Genomic DNA, 27,918 nt, shown 5'->3' with positions numbered 1-27,918 from the left:
GCACGCTCCAACACTCAGACGCCATTTACAAATAAGGTGTTTGTGTTTAGTGAGACCGCCTGTCACGCCCTGATCTGTTTCACCTGTCCTTGTGATTGTTTCCACCCCCTCCAGGTGTCGTTTATTTTCCCTGGTATATTTATCCCTGTGTTTCCTATCTCTCTGTGCCAGTTCGTCTTGTATGTTCAAGTCAACCAGTGTGGGTTTTCCTGTGCGCCTGCGTTTCTATTCTCTTTTACTAGTCCTCGCGGTTTTGACCTTTTCCTGTTTTTCTGTACTCCATTCCCGCCTGCCTGTCCATTCTGCCTGCCCTGACCTCGAACTCTGAACTGGTTTTGACCTTTTGCCTGTCCACGACCATTCTCTTGCCTACCCCTTTTGGATTGTTAATAAACATCTTGGATTCTAACCATCTGCCTCCTGTGTCTGCATCTGGGTCTCGCCTTGTGCCCTTATACCGCCAGATCAGAGGCAGTGAAGATGACCAGGGACGTTCTCTTGATAGGTGTGTGAATTGGACCATTTTCCTGCCCTGCTAAGCATTCAAAATGTAAGGAGTAACTTTGGTTGTCAGGGGAAATATATGGAGTAAAAAGTACATCATTTTCTTTTGGAATGTAGTGAAGTAAAAGTAATCAAAAACATAAATAGTAAAGTACAGATACTCAAACTTTACACCAAAACTTAAGTACTTTGCACCACTGTTCAAGAGAGACATCAAGTTGTGTTGTGCCCCTTTCACATCTCACATAACTAATTTTACAGACACCACCTTGACTTTGCAGTTCAACCTGTTTAATACAGACCCGAAATAAACGAGCCTCTGAAGTGAAGCACATCATTTGAATCCAGAGAAGTTGGAGTCCCAGAGCCCCCAGTCAAATAACCATGTGGCTCTAGTTAAAGCCAGGAATCCTGTCTACCGCCGAGGGGCCCGGGGATCACTCAAACGCCTGCAACACTCTGACAAAGATGAGTGGCTGTTTTTAAGCGGCTGTTTTGAGAGCTCAACTCCTGCTGCAAAGCTTTGTGGCACTCGGGGGAGTCGAAGAGGGAGATTGTGGAGAGAGAGAGAGAGAACGATTCAGACAAGCAGAGGCAAGATGGTTCCTGGCAACATGAAATAGAGCATTTCCAGTAATGATCTCTACTGGTATTTTATTTACATAGTTACTGTGTGGCCCTGAAAGGCCTGGGTGCCGCTGGGAGAGGAGCGCTACAGATTAGCAGTGAAGTGAGCAACAGACAGAGAGAGGAGAGGGAGAGAGCTACAATATTGAAGATAACACTACAAATCTCTGGAATCACAGAGGAGCCACCAAAAAAAGACTGTGCAGTTTAATTGGGGCAAGCAGTTTTGGAGTAGCACTAGATAGAGTGTGCAATTGGAGTAGCTGCACCAAGAGTGTGCAATATTAATACACTACCTTATAGTGTGTATATAGATTTTTTTTTAACTGCAATGGTTGGGTAAAGTTATTTCAGTATGAGTAAAACTAGAACACTTATAGACCCAGTGCAGTCAAAAACATGATTTCCCTGTGTTTTATATATATTTACACACTATGATGTTGGAATAATACTAGGAAATTGTGAAAATGATGATAATGCCCCTTTATTATTATTTTAGTGTAAGAGCTGTTTGAAAATACCACCTGACATTTCTGCTTGTTTTGGTGGGATGGAGTCACCAGGTGGTTAATAAGTTAATATACCAAGAAATTGTTCATGCTAAGAAGCTAGTCTTGTTTCTTTTTGAGCATTTTGATTGAAAACAGTCACATTAAGGTACTTAATTGTTACCCAGAAATGATTTGATATTGAGGTAAAAACGGCTGCATTGGGGCCTTTAAGTAACAGTGTAAGTAGATAGCCACTGATGAGGGAAAGCAGCTACTTATAGACAAATTAGATGGAAGATGTCAAAGTGAGATGTTCTGCGAATCTTTCGTTTTCTTTTTTACCTGTGATGTTGTAGAAATAGTGAAAGCAGTTCAGGTTCAGACTACATGGCTCCTTCTCTGTGGTGTCCGGACATTGTCTCCCTTCTCCAGGTGACCGGATGGCGTAGGCTGTCCGTTTCCTGCTGTTGTTGTAGCTGCATGGCTGAAAGGTAGGCACACTTTCAAGTCAACATGGAGGGATTGAGCAAAAAGGACAGAGGGTTGTGCATTTTTCTTATAGCTTAAATGATATACAAGTCCATATTGCAGCAAGTGATAAGAATTCTACGTAGACTGATCACTGAGCTGGAACTTAAGCCCCTTTTTCAATGGAGAGCCCTTGCCACCGTGATGTCCATATTTATTAAACATAAAAGTCGATTCAACTGTGTGAATTTGCGGGCTTCTGGATTATTTCCCAGTTCTTTCTCCATATTTAATTGTCCTAAATAAAAGTGGATTAAAATGCCATGTTCTGATGTCATGCCATTCCCAATTCCCAGGGCTGCCAACTTTTCCATATCCTCTCTACTGGCATTCCTGGAATGTGTAATTCTTAGGAATTGTGTGGAAAAACGTTGAGGATGCTTCTCAAATAGATTTCCCATCCTAACATTCCTTCCATTCCATGTACACAGTGTGAGAGTGGGAAAAACACTGCCTCTGGAATACCTCCATCGCTCTAATGCTTTATTCCTCATGAATAAAACATGGAACAAGTCCCACTGGTACCAACGCGACTCCATGTTGTGATTGGAATTGTGGGAAGTCAGCATGTCAAGCACTTAAAGAGAATGGGGTGTGATTAACAATGGCTGGTGCCCTTTCAGGAAAACAGCAGGTGACGTCAAAATAGTTCCATCGCTCTTTTACAATCAATGAAATGTGTCAGAGGGGGAGGAGTGGACAACGGCAGTATCCCCTGTTACTGCGGTTAACTAGTGGACTACTGGATGCCTCACAAGTCCTCAACTGGCCGCTTCATTAAATAGTACCAGCAAAACACCAGTCTCAACGTCAACAGTGAAGAGGCAATTACGGGATGCTGGCCTTCTTAGGCCCTAAAGCAAGGATATGCATATTCTTGGTACCATTTCAAAGGAAACACTTTGAAGTTTGTGGGAATGTGAAAGGAATGTAGGAGAATATAACACAATAGATCTGGTAAAAGATAATACAAATAAAAAAACTTTATTTTGTATTTTTTTGTACCATCATCTTAGAAATGCAAGAGAAAAGCCATAATGTATTATTCCAGCCCAGGTGCAATTTAGATGTTGGCCACTAGATGGCAGCAGTGTTGGCATCAGTGATCCAATGAACCATTGCATTACTGTTCCAAATTTTATATCAAGACTGCCTAAATGTGCCTAATTTGTTTATTAATAACTTTTCATGTTCAAAATTGTGCACTCTCCTCAAACAATAGTTTGGTATTATTTCACTGTAATAGCTACTGTAAATTGGACAGTGCAGTTAGATTAACAAGAATTTAAGCTTTCTGCCAATATCAGATATGTCTATGTCCTGGGAAATGTTCTTGTTACTTACAACCTCATGCTAATCGCATTAGCCTACGTTAGCTCAACCGTCCAGTGGAAGGGACGCCGATCCCGAAGTTTTAATCAGAACAACAGTTTTCAGCTGTGCTAACATAATTGTAAAATTGTTTTCTAATGATCAATTAGCCTTTTAAAAGGATAAACTTGGATTAGCTAACACAACGTGCCATTGGAACACAGAAGTGATGGTTGCTGATAATGGGCCTGATAATGGGCCTGTTCACCTATGTAGATATTCCATAAATAATCTGACGTTTCCAGCTACAATAGTCATTTACAACATTAACAATGTATACACTGTATTTCTGATCAATTTTATGTTATTTTAATGGACATAAAATGTGGCTTAATTTGAAAAAAACAATGACGTTTCTAAGTGACCCCAAACTTTTGAACAGTAGTGTATTTCTTTTTCATTCTTTTTCTGCTTCCGGGGTGGACGAAATATTATACTGTGAAAGATTCACAATCCATTTATACTAAGACAAACAAACTCCTTATGTTAGGTTCCAGTCTCTTTCAAAAAGTGAGAAATGGGTACCACAGTTTAAATCCCAGGACTTCATATCACAGAATCAGTGGGTGAATTAACAAAAAAACGATCCTACAGATCCAAGGTCAGTTCTTACCACAGAAGTGTACTAGTGGTTCTTAGCAGGCTGCAGCGACTCCAGAGAGGCCAACAATTTTGTACATATCCAGGATACCTCTTACCACAGCCATCACATACATGAATAAAGATGACTGGTCTCAGACCAGTTATTCTTACCAGGCTGCAGCGGTTCCAGCTGCTCCAGTCAGAGAGGACACAGTCCTCGGGGCAGGGCAGCCGGCTTCCCCGCGTCCCCAAGGGCATGTCCTCTGGGTCACACAGGTAGTCCTCCACAGACTCAGATGGACCGTCAATAGTGTTCAGCATACACCTACAGGATTGGCCCAGAGATGTGTTCAAAACATTTTCCATTAAAATCAGCTGTCAATCAAATGCAATATATACAGCATATTTAAATGCATATGTTGAGGACCATGGATTTGTACTGTGTGTGACACGACGGTCTTCCTATGAGGGAGTAGAACATTGCTTGGGATGGTTTTATTTAGTGTAAAGTAGTGTGATATAGTGAAATGGTATAGTACCTGACTTTGCGGGTCTGGACTCCCTCTCCACAGTTCTCCTTCAGGTCCAAGTTGCTGACCTTCCATACACTCCAGTGCTCAGCCACCCACACATACTGACTACAGTCACTAATACATGGCACAACCTCATACACCTGGGGGAAGGCACCAGGCAAGGGATTTGACATGAATGTGTCTATGGTTATTACCTCCGTTATCATTGAGTTTGGGTGACAAGAATAGCGTCAATGATATTACTGTGTTGAGATGATTAAGACATTACCAGAGGTGTTTTGTTAGTGCTTAGGTCTATCCTTTTTGATCCTACCTCGATACATCTATGAATGTTCTGTACAGTATTATGCAGAAAAATAGATATTCTGTATGTGGGACATTGTTGACAATATGAATTCATAATACTGAAAAGGGTCTTACCTGGGCCTATTGTGTTCATCCGTATCCAGTGTGCATTGTGGAATGAAAGTGGCATAGATTTAGTATAATTGGTATAAATGCAAATATTTGGTATAATTTGGTATAAATGCAAATATTGAACTGCTACGATCAAACATTTGATTCATGTGACATTGGAAATAAAAGCTTCCTTCTGTGAAGTCAAAACACTGAGAAACAGATCAACATGGCTTGAATTGAATCCACTTCTCTGAATCTATTTCTATTCATATTGAAGGTAAAATATTTCACTTCTCAAATCAGGAATCAGCCAGCTCACAGAGGCATTAGTGTGGATAGATCCATTTATGGCATCCATTCCTCTGGCTCTCTATTCTACCCAGCAAAAGCAATTTGGCAATCTAGAGAGAAAGTAACGGAGAGTAATGCAAACTGAATATTTTCATGAATATTTAATTTGTTTCTCTCTCCTATGTGTTTGTAATAATGTGTTTCTAACACAAAAACGTTTTTATTTATCACAAACAGTGCTTGAAAAAAAACAATATTTATATTAGGGAAAAAATGACAACCATATTAGGAAGTCCCTCAGCTGTCAGACAAAATTCTTACAAGTAAACATGAACTCATTTCTACATTAGACAGTCTTGTGAGTGTTTCTCGTGCTGTACCTGGTTGATGTGGTCCAGTTTGGGGCAGGGTCGCCCTCCGTTGTAGGGTTTCTCCCGGAGCCACTTGGAACGCACTTTGACCCCACTACCACATGACTTGCTGCAGCGGGACCAGTTGGACCACTCGCTGAGCTTACAGTCTGACGGACAGGGGATGATGCATGCCTCCTCAATGTAGCCTGCATGGAGAGAGAGAGTGGTGTGAGAAGGGCCAGGAATAGACAGGGGCCCATAGAGGCCACCAGGAGCCCTTCCTTTCCAAGGTATAGCATCTATTTTTGGTCGGATTGCGATAAGGTTATGACATGGCATAAAACTTAATGGCATGTTCATGACATTTTCACGGAGGAATTAAAAGTACCGAGCAAAAAAAGTGTTACCCATTATGTTTTTGTTTTCTATAATAAACAATAATATAATAATAAACTTGTGTGTCTTGGAAATATTGTATGTGCAACTTGGAGAAAATCCAAGGTGTTCAGTTATCACGTGACCAGTAAGTCGCTCTGGATAAGAGCGTCTGCTAAATTACTTAAATGTAAATGTAAATGTAAAACCGATACTAGCACCAACAACACGAGCAAATAATGACTCAACTGTTAATTCACAGAGACTGTCGCTTCTGTGCTAAAACAATAGAGCTTACACTCCAGGGTCTCATATGAAGCTGTTATATAAAGTCGGAAAATACACTTGAGCAGTGGTTTGGGTCGACTGTAAGCTTTTTCATGTAATCTATGTTTCCTCAAGTGGCTGACAGGGTCATGACATGGTAACTGGGTCTGGCTGGCTTAAGCATCTTACTCTGCTTATTACTCCTGTTTATCTGGATCCCTACATCCCCAAGCCCTGATATCCTGTGTCTGTCTCGACAAAACACACAAGAGGTCGCAGGCTAATTCACTGGAAGAGGTTATCCATGTGAACCACTGGCTACATTTCAGTGGAGAACGACACGTTCCTTCTCGATGCTTTTTCACGAGACAGTTGTTAATGAACTGGAATGTACAGTTTTTCCGTATACGTGTGAGGGCTGGGTCTGAACTGAAGCTTCAGGGTTGAAGGCCTGAGGCTGTACTATTGTGTAACAGCCTTTCCCTGTGGCCCCATCCATATTTAATTGGAAAACATCTAAATCAACGAAGTGAACACGCAAGGAGACACAATGAAGTGTTTGTGCATGAAATTCACTTTTTTGAAAACATTCTGTCTTCCTGAAGACTCTCTAGGTGCTGGATGTGTGATTGATTGGAAGCCCTGGCTACTAAACTGCTACCATTGTCAGCAGTATTTAACCCTGGAATCCTGTTCAAACATAGGAGTGATGGGACAGACCACGTGACAGGAAGACAGGAAGACCACGTGACAGGAAGACCACGTGACAGGAAGACAGGAAGACCACGTGACAGGAAGACCACGTGACAGGAAGACCACGTGACAGGAAGACAGGAAGACCACGTGACAGGAAGACAGGAAGACCACGTGACAGGAAGACAGGAAGACCACGTGACAGGAAGACAGGAAGACCACGTGACAGGAAGACAGGAAGACCACGTGACAGGAAGACAGGAAGACCACGTGACAGGAAGACAGGAAGACCACGTGACAGGAAGACAGGAAGACCACGTGACAGGAAGACAGGAAGACCACGTGACAGGAAGACAGGAAGACCACGTGACAGGAAGACAGGAAGACCACGTGACAGGAAGACAAGAAGACCACGTGACAGGAAGACAGGAAGACCACGTGACAGGAAGACAGGAAGACCACATGGCAGGGAAAGAAGCCTCTCCGATCCCAACAAGGGTGACCCTAGTGGCACAGTGACACGTCTTACTGTCATGTGACATCCCATACACCAGTGGAGGCTGGTGGGAGGAGCTATAGGAGGACAGGCTCATTGTAATGGCTGGAATGGATGAATGGAACGCTATCAAACACATCAAATCCATACAGAAACCACATGTTTGAGTCCAGTCCATTTATTCCATTTCACAATGTAATTGGGACAATCTTTTAATGTTGCAACCTTTCAGTTGTGTCATTAAACGCTTTCAATAGTTCTGTGAATTTCTCTCATTTATAGTTGGTTAGAGCTATTGACATTTTAAAATATTGTAACATACACACTGTGTGATCTAGTGATGGTCCCTAACTAGCCCCTTACGGATAACGAATGTCAAACCAAATTGACCATGGGCATTACGATGGGTCACGAGCAGCTACGCGTTCCTGAGTTGATGATTACTTGGGTGCTGCCGGCTGTGGGCAGGATTGAAATAAACCCAACCCGAGGAAAACGTATACGCTACCCTTCATTCCGTGACGTACCATTGTTTTCCTAATTATCTCTCAAATCTCAGTTTGGACGTGACTGACTTTGCGAGCAAAATCATCCTACTTACACAAATTTTGACACTAGAACAAATGTTTCTGACTAATATCGATGCCACATAGGCTATTTTCTACCAGAGAAGTTGTTTATGGCCTTCAATTTCTCTTTAAGCCAGCCCAATTAACTGAAATCATCCCTTATGCCATGTAGTTCATGGAACCTCGCAAATGTGTTCATCTGCATTTAACCCCCTGCTACAGGTCTGTTCCTACAGTGCCAATTCCAATCAGTGGAATTAGAACCAGAGTTAACATACAGAGAATGTCTATACACGTCTGATTGCTACTACAGCTACAGTGTAAAGACAGTTTCAAACCAAAACACATTTTCATGTATAGTTGTCCGCTGTGTGTATGCAGGGGTGTGGTAGAATGGGAGGATATGAAGTGGGAGAAACACTGCATATTGTATCACATTTCTTGAGGGATCCAGAGAATGGATGTGTTGCTGTTTAATCAGAATGTTTCTGTTCCACAGCAACAGCTTAGATTTAGCACAACCCATTGCGCTCACCAGATTTTCTTCGCTGCATCATTTCAGCAGTTTGGAAGTGCCCCAATCATCTTTTAATACCATGACAGCCCCTCCTCCTCCCACTACATTAGCTAACCCTGATCCTCAACAGCACTCTCCTGCTCATGTAGAGAAGTTCACTAGCCCTTACAAATATGTCGGCCCCCAATCGCCTCCAACTAAACCACATCACCACCACAACAACAATGCCAGAGGTTACTGGTCCTTACCAACATGTCAGCCTTACTACAAGCCTTCACCTGTAGCGCAGATTCCCACAGTGACCTCACTCCCTCTTAACTACCCAATTCCTGTCAAGCCAAGGCCAAGCCTCACAGAGCCATCCCCCATAGTATATCATCATAAAAAAGGGCATGGCCGAGTTACAAAGTACAGAATCCATACTTGGAACGTTGTCAAGGTGAGGCGTGAGGTCTAAGGAGGAGGAAGGTTCCTAATATGGATTCTGTACACATGGTCACTAGTCAGTATCCCAACCAACACCTCTTAACCCACCATGGAGACTTGAACAATTCACATGTGAAACGTTAACCCAAAAAGAATGAGGAAAACTCCATAGACTCCAACAAATCAGTAGTAGATGATCTTGTTTCGTTAAAGCCATCACCGCTTGAGTCCAAGACTTTTAAACAGGTGAACCGTATGTCGTCGCGGTGAGCAACACAGCCTTTTAGCGCTAGTCCTCGCCTCTATTGATATCTGGTGAGAATAGAGATAACTACATTCGATGATCTCTATCACAGCCTGGGGAAATATGTCACTCTACACACAGTGATGGAGAGGACAGTGTTTCCTCTTCTATTAATAGTAACCCTGATGATGGGAGGAAGACAGAGGGAGAGAGAGCAAGAGATATAGAGAGAGAGAAAAAGAGAAAGGGAGATGACCACTGTGACTGACCCAAACTTAAGGAAAGATTTGACTATGTACAGACTCAGTGAGCATAGCCTTGCTATTGAGAGGCCGCCGTGGGCAGACCTGGCTCTCCAGAGAAGACAGGCTATGTGCACACTGCCCACAAAATTAGGTGGAAACTGAGCTGCACTTCCTAACCTTCTGCCAAATGTATGACCATATTAGAGACACATATTTCCCTCAGATTACACAGATCTACAAAGAATTCGAAAACAAACCCGATTTTGATAAACTCCCATATCTACTTGATGAAATACCACAGTGTGCCATCATAGCAGCAAGATTTGTGACCTGTTGCCACGAGAAAAGGTCAACCAGTGAAGAACAAACACCACTGTAAATACAACCCATATTTATGCTTATTTATTTTCCCTTTTGTACTTTAACCATTTGTACATCACTACAACACTGTATATATACATAATATGACATTTGCAATGTCTTTATTCTTTTGGAACCTCTGTGAGTGTAATGTTTAATGTTCATTTGTATTGTTTATTTCACTTTTGTATATCATCTACTTCACTAGCTTTGGCAATGTTAACATATGTTTCCCATGCCAATAAAGCCCCTTGAATTGAATTGAATTGGGAGAGGGACCGAGAGAGTGAGAAAGAGAGAGAAAGAGAGAGAGAAAGAGAGAGAGAAAGAGAGAGAGAGGGAAAGAATTAGAGATAGAAACAGAGAGAGAAAGAGAGGGAGAGCGCGAGATAGGGAAGTGATATTGGATGTGTTACGATACATACTGTAATGAGACACTACGTGTAATCTCAGTTACAAAAACACATTATTCTAGAACACTATCAATAATTCCTTCCATAATAATATACAGTATACCTTGTCCCACAAACACACACACACATTTTCTTTCCTAATACGCCCCAAAGTTGTGCTCCAGTCATACCCACTCCCAGGCTCTTACTAACGTGCTGAACTGAATCTCTGAGTCATAGCTTGGGCTCTGTTCAGAAACGCATGACACTGATGTGTTCACTCCTCCATCTCGCTCTGTGCTACTGCTTATATCAGTGCATGTCTTCAAAATTCAACTATTCTAAAAGCAATTTGTCTGCATGTGTCAAATTAGAGATGGCATCGAGTGTTCCTTTGCGCTTCATGTTTTACGAACATGGAGATAAGAGCGATTCAGATAAGAAAAGTTCAGACAGGAATGATAGAGAAACGAAATCATGTCAAATTCCGTTTTAAAAATAGTAATATTCACGAGAGTTCGAACTTCGAAAGTGGTGAAACAACTTCAATTCCAATACAGACATCGTTTTGTACACGCAGTGCTTACTGGGTAACTGAAATCATCACTGGAGAGAAACCTAACAACCCAGTCGACCCACATCCCCGCCCTTGGCATCAAACCAAGCACTGTAGCTGTGATTTGGGGCAGATTTGGTGCTGGCAGTCATTATCAGAGATCAGGGGTCATGGTTAACGGAGCAACGCATGATGCCATTAGGTTGCACTCTCTGTGTGTGTATTAGTGTGTGAGTATTAGTGTGTGTGTGTATTAGTGTGTGTGTGTATTAGTGTGTGAGGGACTCAGGGGGGATTACAGCTAGTCAACTTCCCCCTGGGGGGTACACACACACAAACACACACACACACACCCAACAACTCCACCTCACCGTGGCTGTTGCATCGTGAGGTCTCCACCAGTCTGTTGTCCTGGTCGTAACACACCATGGCCTGGTAGCGGTAGCCCTGGCCACACTCCTTGATGTTCCCCTGGACCTTCATGCCCAGCAGGCTCTCCACCCGGTCTCCCACGGCCAGGATGCAGTCGGACCAGTTGCCCACAGGCTGGGCGTTGTACTTGTCACACGGGCAGTACTGGGTCTCGCTCAGAGGGTACATCTGGGTGTTCTTACACTTGTCCTTCTTCTTGCTTCTCCCTGGGGTGGAGAGAGGATAGGGGTTAGTAGGTAGGACGTTTGTGTTTGTGTGTGTCTGCCTGCCTTCCTGTCTGTCATGTGCAATTTTAAAGCTGAACTCCATCCTGTCACAAGGCATTAATATGCATCATTATGTTCTCATTGAGTAACATGTAAATATTCCACATTCAGATTCATTGGACCAGACCTCATTAAAATTCTCAGGCTGCTCCCCAGATCAAGAGACTTGATCTAATAGTTGCTAATAGCATCTATGCTGCACTCGAGCAGGCTACATGCTACTTACCCTTCTCACAAGGTCATAGCGTAAACTGAATTAGCCATGCTGCTTATAAGCTATAGAACTTCCTTAATGGACTGCCACTGTGCAGTCCATTCCTCAGTCTATTCCTCACCTACAAGTAACCTCTTCCTGGTTCGGACCCCCACACAGTCAGCTGTGCAGGACGAGAACTTGGACCAGTTGGTGAGTTGGCAATCATCCTGGCATGGAAGCTGGCACCGCTGAGTGATGGAGGGCATGGTGTTGGCAAACTTCAGACACTCTCCAATGTCTGCCTGCACTCCGTCCAGCTGGCGACAGGACACGGCTGTGGGGGGAAATCAAAGGCACGGTGTCCCTTACAGGGTTGGTGGCCATTTTGTCTGGGTCACAGAGATTTAGCAGGAATGGAGACATTGATTGGTTCGGTAGGGTTGCAGAAAAGGAGTGCTATGTAATACAGGGTGGTTGTCAGTTGAACACAGCCTCAAGCAGACTGTTTTTTTTATACTGCCAGAATTATGGTAAAATATAAATAACAATCAATATAGGTTCAATGTTAATATGTCAAATATGTTATGTTTTGATTAAAAGGACATTACTGGAGATATTGCAACACATGCTTTTCCTTATGCTGTAGACACTCAAGATAAGACTATTTTTCTACCCCAAAGTAACCTACAAGCAGAGTTCTGCTCAAACTCCCTTGGGCCTCTGTTGACTCTATACGTTTGGATTGCTGTAGTCTGTTGATATGTGTGGGGTTGTTTGTGGTGGCATGTGTGTTGACAGTGAGTGTGACTGGCGGTCAGGAGTGTTCCAGGTCCCTCCAGGTACACAGCAGTGAGGCGCTGTGATAAGCTGTGAGACGCCCCAGGGGTAAAGAGACACTGTGTCTCAGCATGTCTCAGAGAATGACAAACAGTGACCTGGATTCTTTAGAGCCCAGGGATGATAACGTCTACAATCACAGGCTATGAGAGTCAGCCCAACGCTACAGGAGGATTGTGGATGTCAGATCGTTTGTGTGAAGAAAAGGAAATTGTAATGTGTCTCTTTCCATTTATGCATATTAGCACTTCACAAGTGGCCATTTACAACATTGCCACTGATAATAGTTCTCCATTGAAGCTATACAACAATGGAATTATTATGTGACCTGAAAAACAACCACTTTTACGATACTTTGTAGTACAGCTTCTTTTATCTACGGAAGGCGAGCCTTTCCTGTACGCAAGTACAAAGTATGCTTCAATATGCTGTCATATGGTGTTTTCTTACAATTGAAACATATTTACAGGTTGTAGTCCTCCAGAGGGGGAATGTAGCAGCTCTCCCAAATGGAGCTGTGATTGAAGCTGCATGAAAAGAGCCTAAGGTACCTGGGTACTAAGAAACACCAACTGTCTCAAGCAAGGTGGATGCCTAGTCATGAACAGATTGACATCCTAAATTCACTGAGGGATGACAAAATGGTGTCCTCAGTGCTGTGGGGAGTGTCAACCCCAGTTCACGTCTTCGTCTAAAGGGGGGGGGGTTTGACAAGTGGTTCAAGAAGCACAATTTGCCTCTCCTAACCTTGCCAAATCCATCTGTTTTCTCCTGGCTGAGATTCAGAGGCCACAACGAATGTCAATTTCATTGTGGATGTTTAAATTGGATAGAAGAGAAAGTAATAGAAGGGGATTTGTGAAGAGAAAAAAAGACGGTTAAAGGATGTCATTTCACCTCTTGTTTGAAGACCTGGTCCACATGTCTCCTGAGCCCCTGGGCTGTCCTCCCTGATGTTCCATGGTACCAATTGACACCTTCTCCATTTGTGTGACTTCCACCTGCAACAGAGGAAGTATTGTGATGATGATGATGATGATGATGATGATGATGATGATGATTGTGATAATGATAGTGATGTTGAACGTGATTATGATCATCAAGTCAATGTCAACATAATCATTCAAATCATCATATTCAACAGTAACATTATCAGCAGACAGTAGAGGTAATTGGTGTATAATACCAATACACTTTACGAGTAAGAGTTGCTAACGCTAGTAGCAATAGTATCACCATTGGTGTAATCATATCCATGTACAGTGATTTCAGAAGGTATTCATACCCCTTAACTTATTCCACATGTGTTACATCCTGAATTCAGAATAGAGTAAATCCATTTTTTTCTCACACATCTGCACACAATACCCCATAATGACAAAGTGAAAACATATTTGTAGATAGAAATATCTCATTGATATAAGTATTCACACCCCAATACATGTCCGCATCACCTTAGGAAGCGATTACAGAGCTTTGGACAACGGGATTGTACAATATTTGCACATGATTCTTTTTTTTTTAAATATCCAAGCTCTGTCAAGTTGGTTGTTGATCATTGCTAGACAACAATTTTCAAGTCTTGCCATAGATTTTCTAGCCGATTTAAGTCAAAACTGTAACTTGGCCACTAAGGAGCATTCCATGTTGTCTTGGTAAGCAACCAGTGTATATTTGACCTTGTGTTTTAGGTTAATGTCTTCTTGCTGGGTCCATGCAACTTATTATGTGACTTGTTAAGCACGTTTTTACTCCTGAACTTATTTAGGCTTGGCATAACAAAGGGGTTGAATACTTACTGACTCAAGACATTTTAGCTTTTCATTATTTATTAATTTGTAAAAATGTCTAAAAACATAATTCCACGTTGACATTATGGGGTATCGTGTGTAGATCCGTGACGCACAGTCTAAATGCAATCCATTTTCAAATTCAGGCTGTAAAACAACAAAATATGGGAAACGTCAAGGGGTATGAATACGTTCTGAAGGCACTGTATAACTGTCAGTACTCTTGTTACTGTGCTGTACCTGTAACCAGGGCAGACTTTAGGAGCCTCGCAGTCCTTCTCCTCCTCCAGCACCTCAGGACAGTCTTGGCCCCCGTTGGCTGGCAGCTGGAGGATGACGCGGTTTCTTGACTGCTTCGTCTTCTGAATGTTACCAGCTGACAAAGCAAACGGAGCACATGGAGCATTACTTTAATTCTATATGATAATTCGATTTTCAAACACCGGAAATGTGTCACAGTCCCCAAACCTGTCTGGCTCAGTGTTGGACTGTCTGCCACAGTGTACGCCTCTCTCAATCAGGGAGAGTGAAGTAGAGCTAGAGCTACGTCACAAGGGTATGCGACCCTCCCCCTCACTGGGCCGCTAAGATAGAACTTTGTGGACTAACGCAGATCGATGAAAAATAAAAAAAAACTCTGTTCTTTCACAGAGAACACGCTTCATTTGGGAAGCCCATTTGATTGTGAGATAAATTTCACAATTCTTACCTTTTCTAAGATCTCTGCCAAGCAGGGAGGAAAAATCTACCCAGGACCTACTGCACATGCAACAACACGTGCACGAGGGGGAACTCCTCATAAACACTACCCTGTCGCCGGCAGTTTTCTAAATACATTAGGACATCATCCTTTTACTATATTGTCAGAATCATCATCAGACCTTGGTAGTAGCCTATTTCATATCTCTCTTTCGATGCATTTCTCTGGAAACCATGTAGACGCCTGAGAAACATGGATACATGTCTAATTCTGATGTGAGACTGTGAGAGCTGGTAGCTTTTATGAGCTCGAGAAATGTAGCAAACCTTCCCCCACCTTTTAGATAAGAAAATATCCGTCTACCATTCTGTCACGTCAACCATCCATCCAAATCAAATAATTCCATGTGTCTGTCTTTGTCTTTCTGAACGTTCACTCACGTAGCCTATTCCATGATATGGGATAATCCAAAGAGCAACACAACAGCTGTTGATTGCCAGTCATCATCATTCATCACGTAGCCGTTGCTATATATAATCAACACACCATTTTCAAAGACTATGGTATTTGATGCAAACATACAAAAATACTTGTGCATTTCATTCAATCACATCACATTGTCTTGTTCACTCAAGGAAGGCAATTTGGCCCCGGCTTGCAAACAAAATATTCAATTTCGCTGTCATTACAGAACGTAGATCTGCGTTAGTCCACAAAGTTCTATCTTAGCGCCCCAGTGAGGGGTAGGGTCACATAACCTTGTGACCTAGCTCTAGCTCTACTTCACTTTCCCTGATTGAGAGAGGCGTACACTGTGGCAGACAGTCCAACAGTGAGCCAGACAGGTTTAGGTTTAGGTCAGAAATTTGCCGTTGTTCCCCTTTAAATTACTTTGAGACATTCCGTGTCAAACTGACATATCCAGGGCAGAGTGGGCGAATGTTGACTGCTTTATGGTTGCAGTAAAATCAACATAGTCGTCAAGTTCAAATCTAATGATGAAGTAACGTGAGGAAGACGATCAGCGGTATTCCCAATAGACACACCCGTTGAATAAATACAATTAAGAACTATGACGTTCTGCCAGAGCTCTGACTATAGACCAGTGGTCCTCAATCCTGGTCCTGGGGACCCAAATGGGTGCACATTGTTGTTTTTGCCCTAGCACTACACACCTGATTCAAATAATCAACTCATAATCAGGCTTGGATTATTTGAATCAGGTGTGTAGTGCTAGGGCAAAAACAAAAATGTGCACCCCAGGACCAGGATTTGAGAGCCACTGATCTAGACTGATTAAGATGTAGTTTTATGGTCCAGGACTGGCAAATCATATTATATGAGTGCATTACAGGCTCTGTGTATCCCTGACCTTTAGTTTCAACCAGTGTGGGTAGGAGGCAGGTCATCCTATACAGCAGGAGAACATCAGCACTACTATCAAAATATACGAGTGCGACTGTGTGTGGCGAGGGCCAAAGATTCATGCAGTCATGCCAAATAAAGAGGTCATCGAAATCTGAACGATGATGATTTCATCCCATAAATCAACGTAATGTATTCAACAATGTCCTCCAGCTGTGGCCATGGCTGTCTGACAAAGGTGACCTGGTCTGAAGGCGTTTTTATTACAGCATGAAAACAACAACAACAACAACAACAACCACAACATGGCACCCTGTCACTTGTAGCCACAGGCTAGTATGTTTTCTGGGTTGCACTAAATTAGGTCATCTTAAGGTCCTCCTACATGTCAATCTGTCAAATGAAATATCCGTAATGAAACGAGAGGAATACAATTTAAGGAAACTGTAATGAGTTGTTTACATTGCATGCATCGCCTAATTGGTGGCAGTTTCCTTATTCGTCCCAGTTTTACATTGGTTCATAATATCAATGATCTCCAAATGATGCGTCATGATAACAGCTGACATGCATAATATTCACCCCAGCAGTTGGATAAGCAAGACATTCCTTTTAGGAGAGCATTTCTGGTCCATAGTTCTTAGTTCCCAAGAGACTTACAATGAACAGGTACAGATGTATGATATTAATTTGAGCCAGTTTGCTACAGCAGGAAAATAATCCTGCAGCAACAAAAAATGTGAATTATTATTATGTGAATTATAATTAGTAGACATTTTTTGTAGGGGTTGATATGTTTTTCGTAATGGAAAATGAAGTCTGAAATTTCAGTGGAAATTATAAACTTTCGAAGCCTTTTTAAGCCTCAAATACACTGCATCAAATTAAGATCCTACATCTGTAGGGTTGTTATTTGTGTGCATGTCTTTGCACAGTAGCTTGAATTCTTCTTTCATACCTGCATCACAGGTGGGAGAGCACTGGGACCAGTCGCTGAAGGGGGTGACGATGCAGTCCCTCTTACAGGGCATTCGACAGGGTCGCACTGTACCTGGACGAGGACTCTCAGGACATCTACAGGGTAAACATACACACACTACTGGTAACACATGCAAACATATAGCTGGTAACACACAGACGCAGGCTTCTCACTTTGGCTGCAGGAATTCAAATTCCTAATCCGATTGGCCAAGAGCCATGGAGCTATCGAAAGGACAGTGGTAGATTCTTTGCTTAGAAGATAGTCCTCTCAGAAAGTACGGTAGCCTGCTTGGCTTCCTACTATGTCATTTTTGTTGTTGTTGTAAAACCACTTGGCTTTTACAGAGATAAATCCAGTGTTTCTGAAGCACAAACTAGGACAACAGGAAGCAACTGTCTGTTAGGAAGTCCTATGTCTTATGTCCATGTCAATCGATACCACTGACAGATGAGGAAAGAGAAGATCATGTTATGTCTTGTGTTGGGGCAATGTGAACATTACCTTCAGTATACGGCTTTGGCAGCCTTTCTTAATATTCATTCCTCTTCAATGGAGAATCTGCATTTAATTCCTCCAGGCTAGATTCAGTTCACTATAGATAACACCCTCCATGGGATTCCTTCCCGTTTTAAATTGATTCTATTACTGGACGATAATCCGTTAGATCGCTGGGATTGTGGTTGGAGCCGGTCTTCATATTTAACGGACAAAGGGTTATATGTAATCTTCAGCCTATAAGTTATAAGTACCTCTGATCCCCAGTGAATGGCCACTGGATGAAGATAAACGGGGGGAAATTGTCCGTCTACATCAAGTAATCTGATTTTTCGGACATGGGCTCTCCTGGGGCTTTTTAAGTGATGTTCCGGCTCTATTTCCTCATCCTATTGCTGAGATAGCATAGATAGCCTAGCTAGCGCTGATCATCTGGCTCAGGGTTCACACACTGGGAGTAGGAGCAGTCTTCTCCTGGGGTTGCTCCACTCGTTAGCGCCGTGTCGTCAGGGGAGAAATAAGGTGCCTCAGGGTGCCTCACACACACAATGTGATAGTGCAGCAGGCAGCCATGCGAAGAGAGGAGAGATTTATGTTTAATACCAATAGAGAGGGAGCTAAATCCCTCTTTAGTGAGACAAATCCTCTGGCACGTTCGTAAACTGTTTCTACACTCCAAAGCAGTGCTCGGGGATGGAGAATAGAGAGCTGCTGCTGCTGCTGATGATGATGATGATAAATATGGGTCAGGCTTGGATCAAATCAGTTTCCTATTTCCTCTTTAGGTTTAAAGAGTTTACACGAATGAACTGCAATCAGCAACAGGCGCAAAGGTCATGGGAACCTGTTTAAGGACAAGCTACTTCAGAAGACTTTCAAAAGAGAAGCCTACAGGTAGCAATCATCTAGGGAAAACAATGGAAGATGAGACACGATAACATGACCCAGATTGAGCTTTTGAGCTGAGCATTAAGCACCTCACTACACCTCACAGGACTAATGCTGGATGCCCTCCGGCAGACAGAGGCATCCCTACCGTTCCTTTTCAGTTTTAACAACGTTCCAGACGAAACACAGCAAAATACGACACACAGCAACATGACCCAGATTGAGTTGTTGACCCGAGCACTGAACTACCTCACATGACTAATGCTTAACTAATGCTGAACTAATGCTCCAGCAGACAGAAACATTCCTACTGTTCCCTGTTACTTTAATTGTATTTTAGGCCAGGTGTAATGATAGGTATTACGCGAATTTGGAGGCTAAAAATGTCATCACATTCTCATTGGAAAAAAAACACAGACCGTGTTCAGCGCCAGAACACAATACCGACGCCACAGAAAACTTCACCGCTATTGAAATATGCAGACTTTTCGTCTAGACATTAGATTATCCAATTAAAGCATCCTCTGGTTTTCGCCGACTTGTTTTCCCTGCTAGTGTTATCACGTCTTAATGATCTTTCAATGTAATGATTTGTAGTGAGGCAAGAAACGCAACGTTTACTCTTGCCTCTGTCCCACAGCACATCATTAAGAAGAGTCTGCGAGGGTAATGTTTTTTTGTTCTGCTATTTGCTATTATCGCTTCAATAATCTGTTCGGCAAGAGATTCTTCCAGATGAGCATACTGTGTGGTTGAACAGACAGTGAAGAAACGTCGCAACCCACAACATTTTAAGAGACTGCAAAAGCACACACAGCCTGGCACAAAATGATAAGCACTAATTCAATTCATTATTAACAAGTACAACAGCAAATCAAACACATTTTGTTTAATATTCGGGGAGGAAACAGCTCCGGCTTTGCGTACGTTTCTTTGGCCTCTGTCTCGACAGCTTTCAACCATCCGTCACTGTCATCCACAGTGACGAAACACAGTTGTCGTTAGGACACATCCATGTACTTGACTATGACTGTCAAACACTATCACAATTATTCATCCCAACTCCTTTTCCGACAGTCCACGTAAGCACCAGTGCAATCACACAAACGCATCGGGCGTCAATCCCCATGCAAATTGTCACAATCAATAAACCAAGATGTTTTAGTTCCAAATCCCACTGCAGTACTCTGTATATAGACGGATAGAAGGGCTCTATTGGGCTTTGACAGTGTGTGTGGTGACACTGTGTGAGGTTCACTGCCTCGGGGTGTGTGAAGATAGCTCTGAGCCCTCTGTGAGTGAGCTGGAGCACATCTGCATACACACCAGCGAGGCAGACGTGTGTACTTGGCAGGTAGGTTTGATTAGCGCTCCCCCAGGGCCTCTGCCAGGTACCCGGGGGAGCGCTAATCAAATCTACCTGCCAAGTAGGATGGTGGGAAGAGAAGACACAGGTGGAAAAATAACAACTAGAGACCATGTCAAGTCACAATGCAGTGCACTGAGTGCAGGCAGGGTGAAACCACCTCGACACTTAAGCTAGATAGCTGGTGGGCTTAGCGGTTCAGTTTCGAGATTTGTCCAGACCATCTCTCCCAAGCAAATGGAAAAGATTGGCACCAATTGGACATCGACGCACCCTGACATAAGACCACTTTTGAAGTCTTACAATGACAGACAAATATTGATTTTACAACAACAAAGGACATAGACAAGGCACTGAGAGAAGGCACTTTTGGAGCTTTGCCAGCTTTAGCAGTCTTAACCTAATCCACCATGACAGGGGAATACTTTTTAAGAGCAACAGTGGCTTGAAAGAATGCAAAACATGCAGGAAAGTTATTTCATAATAAAGGCAAAATACAGTGGCCTTAAAAAGATATGGACTCCATAGTAAAGCCTATAATGGCCCAGCACCTTGGACTGGGAGGTTTTATCCTGCCAGGTGAAAATTACTTCAGGACCTTGGATAGCAGATCCGTAAACTGTAGACTTACAGTTAAGGTTTCTGGATCTTAAATACAGCAGGTTCATTAGTTAAATAAACATAACATCCCACCTAGATAAGCCTAGCAGAGCAAATCAGCACCCCATGCAAGAGCACAACTTTAGGCTAACTGTAAAGTCAACTTATCGATGCATTTTGAGGCTGCGGTGTTATGTTCTGCATTGCAAACCCTAGACATCCTGCATCTCTCATCTTGTGGTGATTTAATTGCCCTAAAGAATCAAAGCCACTTAATTACTGTCATTATCATCAGTGGGAAATTACACAGGCCTAAATGAACAGGGTTAATTAGCCTGTTTGGGACGGCATATATATTTATTTATCTGGGATTGGCTGTGGAGTAGAGATAGGGCTTGAGCGCTGCTCTTCCTACTGTATGACTTCTTGTCATACCTTTCTAACTCTCTTTCTAACTCTCTCTCTCTCTTTCTAACTCACTTTCTAACTCTCTCTCTCTTTCTAACTCTCTCTCTTTGTAACTCACTTTCTAACTCTCCCCCTCTCTTTGTAACTCTCTCTCTCTCTTTGTAACTCACTTTCTAACTCTCTCCCTCTCTTTCTAACTCTCTCTCTCTTTGTAACTCACTTTCTAACTCTCTCTCTCTTTCTAACTCTCTCTCTTTGTAACTCACTTTCTAACTCTCCCCCTCTCTTTGTAACTCTCTCTCTCTCTTTGTAACTCACTTTCTAACTCTCTCCCTCTCTTTCTAACTCTCTCTCTCTCTTTGTAACTCACTTTGTAACTCTCTCCCTCTCTTTCTAACTCTCTCTCTCTCTCTCTTTCTAACTCTCTCTCTCTCTCTCTCTTTCTAACACTCTCTCTCTCTTTCAAACCCTCTCTCTCTTTTTAACTCACTTTCTAACTCTCTCTCTCTCTTTGTAACTCACTTTCTAACTCTCTCTCTCTCTTTGTAACTCACTTTCTAACTCTCTCTCTCTTTCTAACTCTCTCTCTCTCTCTGTAACTCACTTTCTAACTCTCTCTCTCTTTCTATCTTTCTCTCTCTTTCGAACTCACTTTCTAACTCTCTCTCTCTCTCTTTGTAACCCCCTCTCTCTCTTTGTAACTCTCTCTCTCTCTCTGTAACTCACTTTCTAACTCTCTCTTTCTATCTCTCTCTCTCTTTCTATCTCTCTCTCTCTTTCTATCTCTCTCTCTCTTTCGAACTCACTTTCTAACTCTCTTTCTCTTTCCTACTCTCTCTCTCTCTCTCTCTCTCTCTTTCTAACTCTCTCTGTAACTCACTTTCTAACTCTCTCTCTCTCTTTCTATCTCTCTCTCTCTCTCTTTCGAACTCACTTTCTAACTTTCTCTCTCTTTCTAACTCTCTCTCTCTCTCTTTCTAACTCTCTCACTATCTCTTTCTAACTCTCTCTCTCTTTGTAACTCACTTTCTAACTCTCTCTCTCTTTCAAACTCTCTTTCTAACTCTCTCTCTCTTCTCTCTCTCTCTCTAACTCTCTCTCTCTGTAACTCACTTTCTAACTCTCTCTTTCTAACTCTCTCTTCTCTCTCTCTTGTAACTCACTTTCTATCTCTCTCTCTCTCTTTCTATCTCTCTCTCTCTTTCGAACTCACTTTCTAACTTTCTCTCTCTTTCTAACTCTCTCTCTCTCTCTTTCTCTCTCTTTGTAACTATCTCTTTCTAACTCTCTCTTTGTAACTCACTTTCTAACTCTCTCTCTCTCTCTCTCTCTCTCTCTCTCTCTCTCTCTCTCTCTTTCTAACTCTCTCTCTCTGTAACTCACTTTCTATCTCTCTCTCTCTCTTTCAAACTCACTTTCTAACTCTCCCTCTCTCTTTCTAACTCTCTCTCTCTCTCTCTTTCTAACTCACTTTCTAACTCCCTCTCTCTCTTTGTAACTCACTTTCTAACTCTCTCTCTCTTTCTATCTCTCTCTCTTCGAACTCACTTTCTAACTCTCTCTCTCTTTGTAACTCACTTTCTAACTCTCTCTCTCTCTCTTTCTAACTCCCTCTCTCTTCCTAACTCTCTCTCTGTAACTCACTTTCTAACTCTCTCTTTCTAACTCACTTTCTAACTCTCTCTCTTTCTAACTCTCTTTCTCTCTCTCTCTTTCTAACTCTCTCTCTCTGTAACTCACTTTCTAACTCTCTCTCTCTCTTTCTATCTCTCTCTTTCAAACTCACTTTCTAACTCTCTCTCTTTCTAACTCTCTCTCTCTCTCTTTCTAACTAACTTTCTAACTCTCTCTCTCTTTCTAACTCTCTCTCTCTTTCTAACTCTCTCTCTCTCTTTCTAACTCTCTCTCTCTTTCGAACTCTCTCTCTCTTTCGAACTCTCTCTCTCTCTTTCTAACTCTCTCTCTCTCTTTCTAACTCACTTTCTAACTCTCTCTCTTTCTAACTCTCTCTTTCTAACTATCTCTCTCTTTCTCTCTTTCTAACTCTCTCTCTCTCGCTCTTTCTCTCTCTCTCTTTGTAACTCACTTTCTAAATGTTCTTACTTCTTGGGTGGCACCTGTCCCACGTTGACCCGGACACAGATGACCTTGCGTGTCTGCATGCCCCGGGAGCAGGGTCCCTGTCCACTGCTGTTGGGGCCGGCAGCAGACCTGGGGCCAGTTGTGGTGTTGAGGGCTGAGGCTGAGGGGTCTTCAGTACAGGGGCCCCAGGGGCCAGTCTGCCAGTGGTACACCGTACATGCATGCTCGTTGCAGTTACGCACCTCCTGCAGGGAACTGCTGTTGGGGCACATGCCACCACCTAGGAACATGCACCCACACACACACACGCACACGCACAAACAAACAAACGCACACACATATAAAGGGCGAGCTGAGATACATATACAGGATAGTCCCAATGTCATCAGTCAGGGAGGCTCTGGCTTATACATGAAGGCCTTACAAAATGACAGATTCTGCCATAACAAAGTCTGAAAGATTCAGCCAATTATTGATAGTGACAATCCATGATGGTGTTGAAAGGCTTGACCTCCCCCGGTGATTGACAATGCATTTTAATCCTCCAGCCCACTTTGAGGCTCAGACGATTCATCTCCTCCTACTGCTAGTTGCAAGTCTGATTACCAGCCCACTTCTCCATCTCTGTTGGATTTACATCCAACACATCCAACATCACCCTGTCCCTTCCTCACCTCTCTCTCTGTCTCTCTCTCTCTCTCTTCTGTCTGTCAGTCTCAACATCACCCTGTCCCTTCCTCACCTCTCTCTCTGTCTCTCTCTCTCTCTTCTGTCTGTCAGTCTCAACATCACCCTGTCCCTTCCTCACCTCTCTCTCTGTCTCTCTCTCTCTCTTCTGTCTGTCAGTCTCAACATCACCCTGTCCCTTCCTCACCTCTCTCTCTGTCTCTGTCTCTCTCTCTCTCTTCTGTCTGTCAGTCTCAACATCACCCTGTCCCTTCCTCACCTCTCTCTCTGTCTCTCTCTCTCTCTTCTGTCTGTCAGTCTCAACATCACCCTGTCCCTTCCTCACCTCTCTCTCTCTCTCTCTCTCTCTCTCTTCTGTCTGTCAGTCTCAACATCACCCTGTCCCTTCCTCACTCTCTCTCTCTCTCTCTCTCTCTCTCTCTCTCTCTCTCTCTCTCTCTCTCTCTCTCTCTCTCTCTCTCTGTCAGTCTCAACATCACCCTGTCCTTTCCTCACCTCTCTCTCTTGTCTGTCAGTCTCAACATCACCCTGTCCTTTCCTCACCTCTCTCTCTGTCTCTCTCTCTCTCTCTCTCTCTTCTGTTTGTCAGTCAGTCACTCTCTCTCTCGGTCTCTCTCTCGCTCTCTCTCTCTCTCTCTCTCACTCTCTCTTCTGTCTGTCAGTCAGTCACTCTCTCTCTGTCTCTCTCATCTCTGCTCAGTGGAGGCAGGTGGGTCGATTCAGAGCCCTTAGTGCTTCAGAGTAATTGCAGACACTTACAGGTTTGGGCAGTGATGAAGGGGCATTGTGGGACTGTAAGTCCTCCACACCTGCAACATCCTGAGATGAAAGCCAACCTGTTCCATAATGAGCAGCAGTGGTGTTGTTCACAGGCCAGTCAATGTGGAATGCCAACTCAGACTAATCTAAACCTGATGGGAAATGAACAGACCTCCTCCTCCTTCCTTTCTGCTGACTGCTAGCTGCTTACATCGCTGACGAACCATGTCGGTTTGCTGGATCTGCCAATAGTGTAAACTATCCAGACAAATAAGCCACATATGGTGCCCAGACTGACCTAGAAAAGTGGTTTGGTTGGGCAGCGGTCAAGGTCTATGTCGATTCTACAGGGAGTTGTAGTGGATGATTTATGAATGGTGAAGCAACTTGGGTCCAGTCTCATTGTGACAAGTGGGATCGTTTTAATGCTACTCAAAGGATGCGGCTCATGGAATATGGGTTCATTCATGTTTGCGGTATGAATTTCATCACTTTTCTGACTTATTCATACAATGTACTCGGAAAGACATCCATAATGTATCGGGTGTCTGAGCTAGCGTGGTTACGTTTAGTATGCGGCTTATGACACTGGAGCTTGGGATCACCTAACAGACGGCACACTTGCCTGCTAAAATGTCTAGCTTTTGGGAGGTATTCTTCGACAGTAAAAGACACAAGAAATATTGAAGTAGCATACATAATGATGTGAAGACTTTCCACATCGGTGGGGAAGAACACCAATCAGAAAAACTTTAACGGATTAATACGTAGTTTCTGTATCCATTTCTGGACTTATAAATGAATGATATGTACCTACTAGAAGAATATAACTTGAAAAAAATGCCTACTTATTTTAACTGTCGTACCCCGTCAGAACCTAAATTATAATCTTGTTTTACTCCAATGTTTGTAAACAAAGTAAATGTAAACAAAACACTCTACACCCTCAAAACAGGTTTAAACCCACCATTTTGATATCATGGATAATCAACCCTTGCATCCATAGCTCTGTCTATACATTTTTAGAGTGGTTGCATTTCTCCAGCCTCATCCTGCAGCGTTTTACTGAAACAGTGACGGGGAGAACACTGTTTTTATTGTTTCAACAATGAGTTGCCCCTTTAAATCATCTGCCCAACTCTCTACGCTAATAATATCTACTACTCATCACCTGCTACTACTACTACTGTTACTACTACTACTACTACTACTACTGCTACACCTACTACCACTACTACTGTTACTACTACTACTACTACTGCTACTGCTACACCTACTACTACTACTACTACTACTGCTACACCTACTACCACTACTACTGTTACTACTACTACTACTACTGCTACACCTACTACCACTACTACTGTTACTACTACTACTACTACTGCTACTACTACACCTACTACTACTACTACACCTACTACCACTACTACTGTTACTACTACTACCACTACTGCTACTACTGCTACTGTTACTACTACTGCTACTGCTACTACTACTACTACTACTACTACTACTACTACCACTACCAGTACTATTAAAAAATAGAATGTACCAAAAAGCTTTGGAAATGTTGGCACCCTTGAAAGACCTTTGGAAAACATTGATATTGAATGTTAAAATTCTCACATCAAGATATGAGAATGTGTAAATACATTTGAATAATTAGTTGTACTTACTTACTGTACAACAACAACAAAACTTAACGCAACTACTTATTTCACTAGATCTAGTGCTACAAGGACATTAAATCAAACGTATGGTGCACAAAGGCTGTCGAGGTATACAATTGAAGTCAGAAGTTTACATACACCTGAGCCAAATATATTTAATCTCAGTTTTTCACAATTCCTGACATTTCATCCTAGTAAAAATTCCCTGTCTTAGGTCAGTTAGGATCACCACTTGATTTTAAGAATGTGAAATGTCAGAATAATAGTAGAGAGAATGATTTATTTCAGCTTTTATTTCTTTCATCACATTCCCATTGGGTCAGAAGTTTACATACACTCAATTAGTATTTGGTAGCATTGCCTTTAAACTGTTTAACTTGGATCAAACATATTGGGTAGCCTTCCACAAGCCACAATAAGTTGGGTGAATTTTGGCCCATTCCTCCTGACAGAGCTGGTGTAACTGAGTCAGGTTTGTAGGCCTCCTTGCTCGCACACGCTTTTTCAGTTCTGCCCACACATTTTCCATAGGTTTGAGGTCAGGACTTTGTGATGGCCACTCCAATACCTTGACTTTGTTGTCCTTAAGGAATTTTGCCACAACATTGGAAGTATGCTTGGGGTCATTATCCATTTGGAAGACCCATTTGTGACCAATCTTTAACTTCCTGACTGATGTCTTGAGATGTTGCTTCAATATATCCACATACTTTTTCCTCCTTATGATACCATCTATTTTGTGAAGTGCACCAGTCCCTCCTGCAGCAAAGCACCCCCAACACATGATGTTGCCACCCCCGTGCTTCAAGGATGAACCAGACTTGTGGAGGTCTACAATAATTTTTTTGAGGTCTTGGCTGATTTCTTTTGATTTGCCCATGATATCAAGCAAATAGGCACTGTGTTTGAAGCAAGGCCTTTAAATACATCCACAGGTACATCTACACTCAAATGATGTCAATTAGCCTAACAGAACCTTCTAAAGCCATGACATAATTTTCTGGAATTCTCCAAGCTGTTTCAAGGCACAGTCAATTTAGGGTATGTAAATGTCTGACCCACTGGAATTGTGATACAGTGAATTATAAGTGAAATAATCTGTCTGTAAACAATTGTTGGAAAAATTACTTGAGTCATGCACAAAGTAGATGTCCTAACCGACTTGACAAAACTATAGTTTGTTAACAAGACATTTTTGTTGTTGAAAAACAAGTTTTAATGACTCCAACCTAACTGTATGTAAACTTCCGACTTCAACTGTAACTACAGTAAAGTCTATTAACATTGACAGAAATCCTATTATTTTGGCATTTGTCAACATATCGCTAAGGTTAAATGTAGCTAATAGCTAGTTTCAATCACAAGTGTTACCCTCCATCACTGTGATCCATGCCACTACCATTGCAGTTACTGTAGGGAGGTAACCAACATGCAGATCAGCTTTTAGCCAAACGTTTCAATGAAAACAAAAAATCATAAGTGACAGACGGACGGACAGACGGACGGACAGACGGACAGACGGACAGACGGACAGACGGACAGACGGACAGACGGACAGACGGACAGACGGACA

General features: G+C 42.5%; 1 protein-coding gene across 5 annotated transcripts in view; it reads right to left on the bottom strand.

Annotated features, from left to right (window-relative positions):
• The window catches only part of LOC118364373 (thrombospondin type-1 domain-containing protein 7A-like), a 108,401-nt gene that overhangs the window by 16,014 nt on the left and 64,469 nt on the right, over window positions 1-27,918 (bottom strand). For all 5 annotated transcript variants that reach the window (XR_008087887.1, XR_008087888.1, XM_052489527.1 and 2 more), the window contains exons 9-18: window positions 23,248-23,506; window positions 17,364-17,479; window positions 14,581-14,716; window positions 13,448-13,551; window positions 11,853-12,047; window positions 11,191-11,457; window positions 5,706-5,885; window positions 4,643-4,781; window positions 4,275-4,428; window positions 1,965-2,106 (exon numbers count right to left, since the gene is read on the bottom strand). Coding sequence is in view for 3 of the 5 variants with exons in the window: in XM_052489527.1 (XP_052345487.1) it covers window positions 1,965-2,106; window positions 4,275-4,428; window positions 4,643-4,781; window positions 5,706-5,885; window positions 11,191-11,457; window positions 11,853-12,047; window positions 13,448-13,551; window positions 14,581-14,716; window positions 17,364-17,479; window positions 23,248-23,506 (1,692 nt within the window). In the remaining 2 variants the exon portion in view is untranslated. The remainder of the gene's footprint in view (window positions 1-1,964; window positions 2,107-4,274; window positions 4,429-4,642; window positions 4,782-5,705; window positions 5,886-11,190; window positions 11,458-11,852; window positions 12,048-13,447; window positions 13,552-14,580; window positions 14,717-17,363; window positions 17,480-23,247; window positions 23,507-27,918) is intronic.

Source organism: Oncorhynchus keta, chromosome 31 (assembly GCF_023373465.1).
Source record: "Oncorhynchus keta strain PuntledgeMale-10-30-2019 chromosome 31, Oket_V2, whole genome shotgun sequence".
Lineage (NCBI taxonomy): Eukaryota > Metazoa > Chordata > Actinopteri > Salmoniformes > Salmonidae > Oncorhynchus > Oncorhynchus keta.
This window is presented reverse-complemented; position numbering and strand designations above follow the sequence as displayed.